Source organism: Prionailurus viverrinus, unplaced genomic scaffold, assembly GCF_022837055.1.
Source record: "Prionailurus viverrinus isolate Anna unplaced genomic scaffold, UM_Priviv_1.0 scaffold_45, whole genome shotgun sequence".
Classification (NCBI taxonomy): Eukaryota; Metazoa; Chordata; class Mammalia; order Carnivora; family Felidae; genus Prionailurus; species Prionailurus viverrinus.
The window spans coordinates 337,718-349,870 of record NW_025927610.1 but is presented as its reverse complement, the minus strand read 5'-3'; the positions used below and the strand labels follow the sequence as shown (position 1 = coordinate 349,870).

The 12,153-nt window shown below is 55.3% G+C and overlaps 1 protein-coding gene across 6 annotated transcripts in view; it reads left to right on the top strand.

The window, feature by feature from the left end:
- AFAP1 (actin filament associated protein 1) overlaps nucleotides 1-12,153 on the top strand; it is a 148,430-nt gene that overhangs the window by 95,254 nt on the left and 41,023 nt on the right. For all 6 annotated transcript variants that reach the window (XM_047847311.1, XM_047847309.1, XM_047847313.1 and 3 more), the window contains 2 exons: nucleotides 6,706-6,801; nucleotides 9,425-9,506. In XM_047847311.1, coding sequence (XP_047703267.1) covers nucleotides 6,706-6,801; nucleotides 9,425-9,506 — 178 coding nt within the window. The remainder of the gene's footprint in view (nucleotides 1-6,705; nucleotides 6,802-9,424; nucleotides 9,507-12,153) is intronic.

Sequence of the window (12,153 nt, the reverse complement as noted above, 5' to 3'; positions counted from 1 at the left end):
GCCATCCGTGTTGTTCCCGCACGCCCAGTAAGGGCGCAGGGGCAAGGGCTGGTGGGGTGGGGGGTGGGGGGTGGGGGGGCAGGCTCGCGAGGTCTTGGGGGCTCCTTGACGTTTAAACCATCGTGCCGGCCCACGTACGGCTGCTCGGATGTGGCTGGTTTCTCCCCCAGCCTCCGCGGTGGGCGTCCCTGCCTCCCGCCTCCCGGCCCATCAGGAGGCGGCCGCGGTCACTGCTTTCTTGCCGTGGGCTCTTCCCGTGTGGGAACGTAATGTGTCCAGGTTATCTCTATCCTCCTTCTCTGATGAGTGAAAACTGCGGTGGTGTTAAAAATATATCCACCTTGTCTTCTTTGTCAAGGGGAGTGGCGGTTACTGTCCTCAGTAACCAGAATGGAGACACCTGGGCCTTCTGTCCTCCAGCCCTGCCAGACGGCCCCCCTCTGTGCTGGGTGTCTCGAGAAGCCACATTTGGGCTCTGTTGGGTTTTCACCCTCATACTCTGGTGTTCTGTTCTCAGTTCTCTTCTCCACGTCTTTCTTTTGGCTTAATTCTTTATAGTTTTGGACTTCTATGGACTTGGTTGAATGAGGAACTTCTCAGAGTTCATACTTAGATAATAGATTCTTAGCCTTTTTCTAATATACGTGCATCCATTTAAAGTCTCTGCAGAGACTTTTAAAGTCTGGCTGCGTCCTGTACATTCTGATGTTTGTATTTTTATTGTCATTCAGTTCAAGGTGTTTTCTAATGTGTGTCGTGATTTCTTTTTTGACCACTGATTTCTTCGGGAATACGTTGCTCACTTTCCACGTGTTTGGATTTTTAAAAATAATCTATCTTCTTTTAGTTTCTAGCTGAATCTCGCTGTACTCGGAACTTCATATGATTTCACACTGCAGAGGTTTGCGGACTTGCGGTCAGTGTTGGGAAATGCCCTGAGTCTGTGCTGGGGGACGTGCATTTTGCAGTTGCTGGGTGCACAGGTCGACGCGGGTTTTTCGGATCACAGTCATTAACTGTCATCTTCAGAACTTCTGATTCATTGGTTTTGTCCATATGTATTGGTTTTGTGTATAAGATGAGATGTAAGGGTCAAAATCCATGTTCTTCCATGGGGATAGTCTGTCGTTTTAGTGCCGTTGATGACCTGAATTGCCTTGGTTGGAAATGTATTGACCGTGGGCATGCGGGCCCACCGCTGGGCTCCCGTCTGTTGCATTAGTCTGCTCACATGTGGTCGTGCCAGTGCCACGTCGTCTTGATGGCTGCAACTTTACACACAGTCTGGGAATTAGCTAGTCTGTGTCTTCTAACTTTGTTCTATTTTTTTCTAAATGATTTAAAACTTTGAAACAATAATTTTCTGTGAAATAAGCCAATGCTGTCATCGTGGCTTTTTATTTCACATTGTCAAGTCCACAACTTTATGACTGAAGCAGATCCCCCTCCCCCCCCCCGAATCAAAGAACTTCTGTCACAAGAGGAACAGCCCTTATTTATCTGAGAGACGGCATGTTAGAGTGACAGAGCGTGAGCGAAGGCTCTGAAATCTGGAATATATTCCCGGAAGGGCTTTCGCCCATCAGGATGTTCGAGGTCAGCAAACTCTTTCCCATTTATCTGCCAAGTGGAGGTGATAGTGATCAGAATTATCACAAAGACAGGCTGAAAAGTTACACAAATGCACACTTAGAACTGTAATCAACTGTTGGAATGTAAATGTCACCCCTTAGGGTTCCTCGTGTAGAAAGTCTAAAACAACTCTGTGACGTGAACTGTGGTGTGAAACAGGGGTCGTGTGTTCGTTAATATAAACTGCTGTGTTGTTGTCCCAAACTTATTATCCACGCTTTTGGTATTTTGAAGAGCAGCTTTAATGGCCCAGCTGACGTTCTCTGAGGCCACTGTCAGGTGCGGAGAGCAGGAGGGCCGCGTGGGGTCTGCACCTGACCTGCCCCATGCCTCTTCAAGAACTGTGGCCAAGTTTGTTTCTCTTCCTCTGGGCTGCAGTGTCCGTTACCAGCTGCTCAGGCCAAAACTAACTGACTCTATGTGTGTGTGTGTGTGTGTGTGTGTGTGTGTGTGTGTACAGATGCTGAAAACATGAGCCATTTTGTAGGGGTCAGTCAGAAGACAACAGCCAATGTTCCCAGAAACGGAGTGGTCAGGTTTCCTTAAAAAATGTGCAGAGATTGTGTTTCTGGAGATGAGGGCTCGAGTTAAAAGCAAACAAAAATACCACAGAACATATAACAATTTGTTTCCTGAAGGGTTTGTGATTCTGAATTTGGATCTGGTTCTCTTAAATACCTATTGAACCTCTCGTGGAATGTGGCTCTTTGAAAAGAAACACATTAATACAAACTCTTCCTTTGCAGCTATCCGAGCAACGTGGGTGATAAACCCTTTCTTTATTACTTCTGAATTCACCGTGTGGGGGCAGTTTGGCAGTGAATGGAGATCAGAGCAGAAAGATAGTTTCCAAACAGAAATCGGAAGTAATCCAGCTGGCTGGTTGGTCAAAACCGTGGAAGGAGACCGGCTTACGCGCCCCCATCTTTTCCACAGTGCCCTCCCCTGTACCTGGGCTGTGATTGTGGTTGAGTCTGGGGGGAGGGAAATAATCCCATGTTGGCGGATGCCAGGGATGGCCCCGAGCCTGGCGCCAGGTGTGTCCGGGTCCCCTGTGGCCTGCTGGATGCCGTCTCTTTCCCAGGCATCACCAGAGACACTGCCCTCTGCGCAAGGAATTTAAGTTCGGTCGCGGGAGCGAGGAGAAGTCGGTCGAGAACAAAAGAACAACATCCTTTATGTACAGAGTTCTAAGCCTGCAGATACATGGGTTGGGTTTGTTAGGAAAGGCTTCTCAGGAGAGGTGAGGACACCACTTGGCCTCGATGGCGAGGCCACCGCATCTGGTGGTGTCAGCGCGGCATCCCTTGGGCCTTCGTGGGCAGAACGGGTCCAGCTGTGGAGCAGGGGAGAGGGGACACTGCGGTGAGTGGGAGAGAGTGTGAGGAGGTTAGCCTCCTGTGGGTGGGGTCAGTGGCACAGATGTGGCTATTATCTGCACGCTCCTTTTTCGTGTTTTAGCTTTTTGTTCTCCAAGGATTTCAGAAATCTGTGCAGAGGCTTGGGGACAGGCTGTCGTGAGAGTTTACTTACTTTATGTGACGGCCCGCTTTCTTTCCCCCTGGATTCCATTCATTCATCTTTCTTTCCCTATAGAAAACGTCAAGTCCATTTTATTTCCTTCTTCCCTCCTTTTTTTTTTCTTTAATCAGATCTTCTTTAATTTTTTGAAAATGTTTATTTTTAAGCGGGAGAGAAAGCACATGAGCAGGGGAGGGGCAGAGAGAGAGAGGGAGACACAGAGTCTGAAGCAGGCTTCACGCTGTCGGCACAGAGCCTGATGCGGGGCTCAGCCCCGTGAACCGTGAGATCATGACCTGAGCCGGAGTCAGACGCTCAATGGACTGAGCCCCCCAGGTGCCTCCCAATCAGACTTTTTACGTTGCTGTTATGTGCTCGGCTTTGGGAAGACCCACATAAGCAAGATGCAGCCCCATGTGGGAAAGCGGGCCCACCTGAGGGGAAGACACGGGCCGGTGGGCGCACGGGGTGCGAGAGCCGTGTGCACGTGAGGACAGGGGTGGTGCTGCACACGCCGTGTGGGGCTCACACGCCAGACATGTGGCTCCGAGGACGAGCCCCATCCGGCCGGGAGGAGAAGCACAGCTCCCCCCACTCAGTTCGGATGGCCGCCCGGGAGACCGGGAGGGACATCGGAGCCGCGTCACGGCGCCGTGGGCCCTCCCGCCTCGGACAGAGCAAGAGTGAGAAGGGACGGTTGCTTCTTGCGTAAACGCTTTGCCAGAGGGGGCTTCCTGCAGGTTGTGTTCTGCGGTGTGAAACGAACTTGGGAGCTTCCGGCCGGTTGGCACGGTTGTCCTGTGGTGCGTCCTCTGGGGCGGGCCACCGGGATGGGGACAGGAGCCCACGTGTGCCGCTTGCCTGCTCTGGCAGAAGCGCGGCTGGGCACCTCGCGTTCTGCGGTCCTGCGGTCCTGCCTCCCATGGTGGCCCAGAGGCCTTGTGTCCTGCATGTCCCGGGTGAGGACACTCAGCCTCTCGTATGGAGAAGGCAGTAGCGTTGGGGTTGAAACCCCGTTTCCGCCTGACCCCAGGGCCCCGGAGATTCCGCTGCATTGCACTCTTTCCCTTGAGAAAAGACAGAATCTTGTTCTTGGATCGAATAAAAATTTGCCTTGTCGACTACAGATCTGATAAAGCCGCAGGGGAGGTGTGGGGACAGAGGCCTGGCACAGGGCAGCAGGAGCCGAGTCAGCACGGACAGAGACTGGGGTGTCCGGAAGGCCCGGGTCGATTCATGTCACTTCGGTGATGCTTTCACAGCTCAGAACCGACAAGGGAAAAAAAAAAAAAACTGTGGCAGCAAGTTCTCTGGGCTTTTCTTTCTTCTTCCTTTTTCCTATTTTAGCCCCAAACGTGTACCTTGCTTGATAGTTTTCTCATGAAACGGCTGAGCAGGAAAATGGCTGGCCGCGGTGTCCTGGGCTCCTGCAGGTTCCTGGCGCTCATCCCGGCGTCAGTGCAAGGCGGCGAGTTTGGGCATGTGTGCTGAGATCCCGTTGCAAAACCCCTACCAGGATACCTGGGCCTTTGGCACTTCAGTTCTGCCCCGAAGGTGCTTGGGTCGGACTCAAACTGCAGTTTAGTTCCAAAAGGAACAGAAGACGTTTTGAAGGAACCACCGGCTAACTTCTGCCTTACCAGAATGCACGGCCCGCCGCCCCGGATCCCGGTCTGTCCTGTTCGCTGCACATCCCCGGTGACCACAACCACGTCCAGCTCACTGCTGGAGCTCAGTGGTGATGGAGGGGACGGCGGGTGACCGTGGGGGCGCTGTGAGCACTGGCGGGGCTGAGGATCACCACGCCCGTCCGTCGAGGCCGGGAGCCCCTCTGAGCCGCCGGCGTCAACGGTGAGGACGCTCCCCGTGGTGACGGTGACGATGACCGGAGCAGCACCGCGTGCCAGGTGCCGGCTCAGGCATTTTGTAGAGCGGGTCTCGTTTTCTCTTAATTTGATCACAGCCGTGTACATGGCGGGACAGGCCACCCTGACCCTCCTTCCTGTGCCGGTGAGGAAACGGAGGCTCAGCGCGGTCGGGGCCTCGAGCTGGTAGCTGAGGTTCTGGCTTCACATTTCGCTGAGAAGATGGAGCCGGCCAGACAGGAGCGTCCCCAGACTCCTGCCACCAGATACGTCGGCCTCTCTGTGTCCCCCTGCCTTCTCTGGACCCCGCCCTCCTGCTGCCTCTGGAAGACCCTCTTCTGCTCGCCTCCTCCCCGGGAGCCCCTCGGTCACTCCCCGCCCCCAGCAGAGGGGCTTTCTCTCTCCTCCTCCGTGCTCCGGGGAGCTGCACCCTCCCGCCTCGCCCCCGCTTCCCTGGCCGCTCCAGTTCGTTCTTGCACGAGCCTCGCCCCTTTGGCTCAGCCCCCAAGTGCTGACCGGCTCTGGTCCTCCTCCTGGGCCTGCGTCCTGCTCTGTCTGCCCTCCCTCTGGCGACTCACCCCCCACCCCCGGGCTCTTCTCCCCTGACTGCCTAGTTCACTTCCAGCTCTGTCTGGGAGCTTGCCTTTGCTTCTCCCCCACCCGCTGCTGCTCTCTGCCCCCCCAGCCGCCTCGGAGTGGGCGCCTCCCTCCTGCCCCGCCCACCGGCAGGGCCTGCTGGTTCTCCAGAATCTTCCAGAGGCCACTGTTCGGCTCCTTCCTGCCATCGCCCCAGCCTGCACTGCCCCCTTCTGTCCCCCGAGCCACCGCACGAGGGCCCGACTCCTTTCCTTCTACGTGTCCGTGTTCCTCCCTCTGCAGCGCACGTGCGGTCTAGCACTTCTGCCGGGGCATGCTCCCTGTTTCAGGCACTGCCTCCGGCCATTTCAGTCTCACAGGTGGGACCGTCGCGTGTCTGCGTGGCAGGTGGGAACACTGAAGCACAGAATAGGTCACTGGTTTGCCCAAGATGAAGGGCAGGATGAAAACCCAGGCAGTTGGGCTCTGGGGCCCGCGCTCTCGGCCCCTGTTCCATACCGCTTCTCAGAAAGTCGATCCCGTCACCCCTGGGCTTCTCACTGCACAAACCCAGCCCCCCTCGCTGGCCTGAGCGTGCTCTGTGACCCTCCTGGTGGCCTCTCCCCCGTCTCTGCCACACGGTACTAGGTGCTGTCCTTAAACACTTCACATCCGCCACAGGGCCTTTGCACCCGTTGGTCCCTCTGCCTGGGCGCCTTTTCCGCCAGTTCCTCACGTGGCCACATCCTTCTGGCCATTCGACTCCTGGCTTACGTGTCACCTCAGTGAGGCCTCCGGATCTTACAGATCAGCCACTCCCCTTTTGTTAAACATCACCTTCCAGTCTTTGGGCCCTTCTGCTGTCTTTCCCTTCATGTTTGGGGGGTACCCACTGTTCACCGTGATCTCTAGATAATCCTGGACTGGAAGGCCCGTGAACGCAGGGCATGGCCTGTGTCAGTCCAGGATCGGAGACACGTCTGGTGGGTGAGTGAGTGAACAGATAGCATCTTAGAACTTAAAGCCACGTGCTTTCGCGCCCACGGATTTTCCTCCCACGCCACGTGTCCCTGCCTTTGCGAGAGCTCAGACGTGTCTACACCTCTTACAGGTGATCCGAGAGGTCTACAGTGGCTGCAGCGGCCCAGCGGATTCAGAGGGGCCTCCGCCATCAAGCTCCCCAGTGCACAAGACGGAGCTGGAGAAGGTAAGGGCGTGTTTCTTCCCGGGAGTGGTACTCTTGCAGTCGATGTAGGCCTCCCTCAGAGTCTTGGTGACATTCTCTGAGGATTCGAGCACTTAAAGTTGGGAGAAAAAATGCAATTCAGCTGCTTATGCCTCAAGTGCCTACTCCGTACAAAGCCTGAGTTAGTCACTTCGTAGACTGCGTGGTTGGTTTGAGGTTCCCAGCGACAGACACAGAAACAGGGCTAAAGGTGTTAATGGATTGGAGCTGCTCAAAGTCGTGGCTGTTATGTGGCTGCTCTGCGTGCCGCTCTGCCCGTGTGTGTCTGGAATCCAGCAGGCGCTACACAAGTGCGCCTTCCCGAAGACCCGGGATGCGATCATTCCCTGCAGACCAGGGTACGTTCCCTCTCTGCTCTGCGAGCGTTTCACCTGTGGGAAGACGCAGTGAGCGCCCCGCACAGGGGCTGGAGGGTTGGCCTTTCTTGCCAGAAACGTGTAAGCCCGTCACTGTGGCGCACACGCCCATCCCCCTCTGGCCGTGCTTCCTGTGTCTGTACACGCGGAGATCTTCTGTGGGTAGCCTGGGTCCCGGGAAGCTTCTGAGTCCCCCCTGTCTGCCCCCCCCTGTCTGGCTCCCACAGCCAGGGAATGGATCCTTCTTTGTCTCTTCTCGTTTTAGTCTGGATTCTGCAGGAAGCAGAACTGATAGGGTGTGTGTGTTATCAACGTATAAAATTTAAATATAAAATGTTTTATATAAGATCATGTGTGTATGTGCACAGATACACACACACAAGTACACACTCATTTATACGTGAGGGGATTTATTATGCGGAATTGGCTTATGTGATCATGGAGGCTGACAAGTCCAAAATGTACGGCGTAGGTCTGTGGGCTGGAGATGAAGTCTGCGGGCAGTCTTCTGGAGAATCCTGCCTTGCTGGGGAAGGCTGGTCTTTCTGCACGGTGCAGACCTTCACCTGATTGGGTGAGGCCCACCCACACCGTAGCGGGGCAGTCTCATCCACCCCACCGACCGCCTCCAAGTTGACACGTAAAATTAACCTCACAGGCCTCACCCAGACGTTGGGACATGGCGGGCCTGTTTGTTTTTCTCCCGATAGCAAAACTAACGCCTGTTCGCTGTAGAAACTCAGAAAGGCCAAGAAATAGAAACAGGACGAAGGAAGTCACTCGTGAGGCCACCGCACGGAGGAGGAAGCTCCCCGTAGCAGTGCGTAGGTTTAGCTGGCTTGGATGGTCTGATGCATAGCATGGCTTATGCTTTTCCTCCATTACGTGTGTGTCATGAGCAACGTTCCCAGTTTTGAAAGCTTGTAAGGGGCAGCAAACACGTGTTTGCTTGTTCGTGTTCAGCACGTGTCTCGTACCAAAGCCCTGTGCCTCTGCTGCTGTTCGGATCGGTCCCCCGCCCCAGGCCCGTCTCCCTCTTCAGACAGATCCAAACGGCACGGCACTTGGAGTCTCTCCCACAAGTCTTTGCTGCGTCTCTGTTACCTGAGATTAGACTCCCAGGAGCTGGCCTACGAGACCAAGCGGTGGAAATCTTTTCTAAGATTTCGCTTCCTGTTGCTAAGCACGCTGCTTTCTAGACAGGCTGCTCTGGGGCCCATTCGCTATGGGCAGCACGTCAGGGCCCCCCATTCACCATCCCTTGGCCGTTCTCCTTCTCTCTGGTCTCCAAGGCTGTCCTGTTAGTGCCTGGCCAGGCCTGCCAACCCGGAGCCCAGGGGTGCTTCCTGGCCCGAGACCGGAGCAGTGCCGGCTCGCAGCCGTTCTGTCCCTGGCACCCGGCACATGACCGGTTCCCACTAAATGACGCAATTCCCTCAGTGCGGCTCTCCCGGGCCCCGCCGCGGGAGTGCAGGTGCCTGTCTGCCGTCCCGGGCAGCACGGCCCAGACCCCGCGTTGGCAGCAGATGGTGCGTGGGCCCTGGTATCCTCCAGATCTTTTCTCTGTCTCTGGCCGAGGCTCTGTGGGGCTGGACCCGAGGTCCACTTCCTCCACCATGATGCCACGGGTCTCTGGCCAGGATGGAGATTCCGGCTCTAAACACTACCCCTTCTTCAGATGCTGCTCAGGGTCCTGAGGACGCTCCCTATATCAGATGCCGGACGCAAACGATTGCACGGATGCGCGTGTGCCCTTGGGCGCTTTTGACAGCGGCTGGGCTCTGTGTGTCCTCAGAGTGTTTGTTACGAGCAGATCTTTGACCTTCCCCCGTAATTGGCAGACAACAGGAAGAAAGGAGATGGGTGGTGGGCTGTTTATTTCTGGGAGGATCGTGTGGCTCGGTGAGGCTTGGTGAGGGGAATGTCCTTTTGCAATCTGAATGTTTTTCAAAATTGCTTGCAAGAGGTGACGTGGGTGAGGGGCGGTATAGAGCGCGTGTAAGCACCGCCACCTTGGCGAGTTCTTCCCTCTTCCCCGCCGTCTGGGAGCTGTAGCAGCGAGCCGGCCAGCGGTGCGCCCCGTGCTCGAGCCCCGGCTCCTTCTGGGCTGTCGCAAACTTGGCCCGCGCTTCCTCCCACTGCGGAGAGGGCTTTTGACTGACCCGGGATGCGTCACTCGGCCAGCGTGAACCACCGTGTGCATAACTTGGTCCTTTGTGCCCTCACAGAAACTGTCTTCTGAGAGGCCGAGCTCCGACGGGGAGGGCGCTACCGAAAACGGAATCACCGTGTGTAATGGAAAAGAACAAGGTGAGTTCTGCTCGTGCCGAAAACACGTAAACCACAAAGCAAAAACCAAAGTGAGAAACAAAATTTAAGAAACTAGTCGGCTTTGTGAACTCTGAGACCATCTGCTCGGTGGCTCGGTCGTGTGTGTCATCGCCCAGAAGTGCACGGAAACCCCCTTGGACGATGCGAGCCCATGTGTTCGCCTGCCGTCCTGCCGAGCCCTGGCCTCGGTTTTTCCCCATCGTCCTGCGGGTGCCCTGCACATATTTAAACCTTCGGGCTCCCAGACCTGATGTATCGCCAAGAGGAATTTGCAGTGGGGAGACCTGGGTGTCCGTGAAGAGTGAGTGGGCAGTGTGGCCGGCAGCCCGTGGCCCGCTCCACGTCACCTGCATGTAGCCCAAGAGCCCAAGCAAGCCCTCCCGCTGTGTGAGGGCCCTTCCCAGCGTCCCCTGTGCAGGACGCCAAGGCCAGGCTCACAGACTTCTGGTCATTTGAAATCAGAGGTTATGAAAACGTCTTTTATTCACCTTCACGTAAAAACCATTTGTGTAAGCCGTGGTTCAATACACACGACATAAAATTGACCACGTCGACCATTTTGCGTCCACCTCGGCCGCGTTAAGGACGCTCACGGACTTGTGCCGCCGCCCACCATCCCCGTCCAGGGCTCTTTTCGTCTCGTGAGACTGGCGCTCTGTCCCCAGGAAGCAGTGGCTCCCCTGCCCTCCTTGAGCCCCCGTGCCCACCGTTTTCCCTTCTGTCTCTGTGAGCCCGACAGCTCGAGGAAACGCACATGAGTGCAGCCGTACGGTACTGTCCCTTCGTGGCCGGCTTGTTTCACTCACCACGATGTCCTCAGGGTCCGTCTACATGGGAGCACCTGTCAAGGTGTCCTTCCTCTTAAGGCTGGCTGCCATCCCGTTGTCTGGACGGACCAGGCTGGGTTTATCCGTTCCTCCATCAGCAGACGTTTGGGCTCCTCCGCGTTTTGGCCGTCGTGAATGGAGCTGCTGTGAACGTGGGCGTATGGAGTTTGAATTCTCTTTTTCTAAGTCAGCTTCACAAGGCGTAAATTTGTGCAGTAAAATCCACGCTTTTTGGCACATAGTTCTTTGAGCTGAGACAAACACGGGCCTCTAACCATCACCGCAGGCAAGATGTGGAACGTTTCTGTTACCCCGAAACGCTCCCTCGTGCCCCCGGCAGCCACTGGCGTGTATCGTGTCCTCTCCAGAAGGCCCTGCGAGTGGAATCAGGCGGTACGTGGCCTTTGGGTCTGGCCTCTCTGTCCAGCTCAGCGCCCTGCACATGCGCCCACACTGTAGCACGCCCCACAGTCTGCTCCTCTGTGTGGCTGAGCCGCATGCCGGCGTGTGTGGACCACGGCTTGGGTATCCCCCCACCGCCTGGACAGCTGGGGGTTTCCAGGTTTGAGCGCAGTGAGCAAAGCTGTCCTAGACATTCGCAACAGGTTTTCGTTTCTGTTGGATAAAAATCTAGGGGCGTGGCTTGTCAGTCGTGTGCATTCTCACCACCTTGCCGCTGTCATTTTGTTTTCTTCTATACATTTCGGCCCTTTCTGTGGGTGTATGGAGCTACGTAGTTGTGGCTTGAACTTGCACTTCCCTGAAGATTAGCGATGTTAACTGAGCATTTTTAACGTGCTCATTTGCCTGCCACATCTCACCCGAAGAAACGTCTGCCCGGATCTTTTGCCTGTATTTGTATTGGGTTTTTGTTCATATTGTCGACTCTAGAGAGTTCTTTAATGTTTTGAATATAAGTCCTTTATCAGTGTGTTTTGCATGTAGTCTCTCCCAGCCTGTGGCTTGTGTCCTTCCCGGGGTGTGTGGCCTGAGAGGAGGCTGGGATTTGTGGGTCGTGGGGACATTTCCTCTGTGCAAAGCCAACAGCCTGTGTGCTTGCAGCCCCATGACCTTGGCTTCCCAGGGGAGCGTTCCGCCCACCCAGCGCAAATGCACTGTGCCGAGCAGGCGTCTCCCAGCTCTGAAAGGAAGTCCCCTTAAACCAAATAGCAATCCAGGCACTAAGAATGTTAAAACCCAAGTAAGCTGGCCTACTGTGATACTACAAGCTTCACGCCAGAAGGTCACGATCTCTGCCTTTGCCCCTGCGATTCCCTAGCTCGGTCGTGTCTGGGTGTAATTTTAGTCTTCTCCGTCGGAAGTTACTCAGTGGAAGGTATCATCTGCGTCTTCCGTGGGCACATTATGTGTAATCAAAGCCCGAAAAGCAGTCTTTACACTTTGCCCCAAAACAGAATAACATACAATCTCCGGTCCCTGCTCGGATGTTGAGGCACGGCACACATTGTTGGTGTCTGTCCTTGTTTGCCATTTCCTCTCCTGGGTCCCTGCTGGAAATTAGGTTCGCAGAATGATACGAATGTCTGTATATATGTGTGTGTGTGTGTGTGTGTGTGTAGAGAGAGAGGGGGAGAGAATATATCTGTACCTAAGCACCCACCTTCTCACTCATGACCGATTTGCAGTCGAGAGATTTCAACACAGCTCCCCATGTCCCTAGCCGTCTTGTGACTCAGGTTCTCCGCTGGCCGTAGGGATGTGTCTGGGCTGATGATATTTATGGCTTTCAAAATGCTGGGAGTTGGCTTTGCTTCGGTGGTCTGTCCCTCACTGCCTGC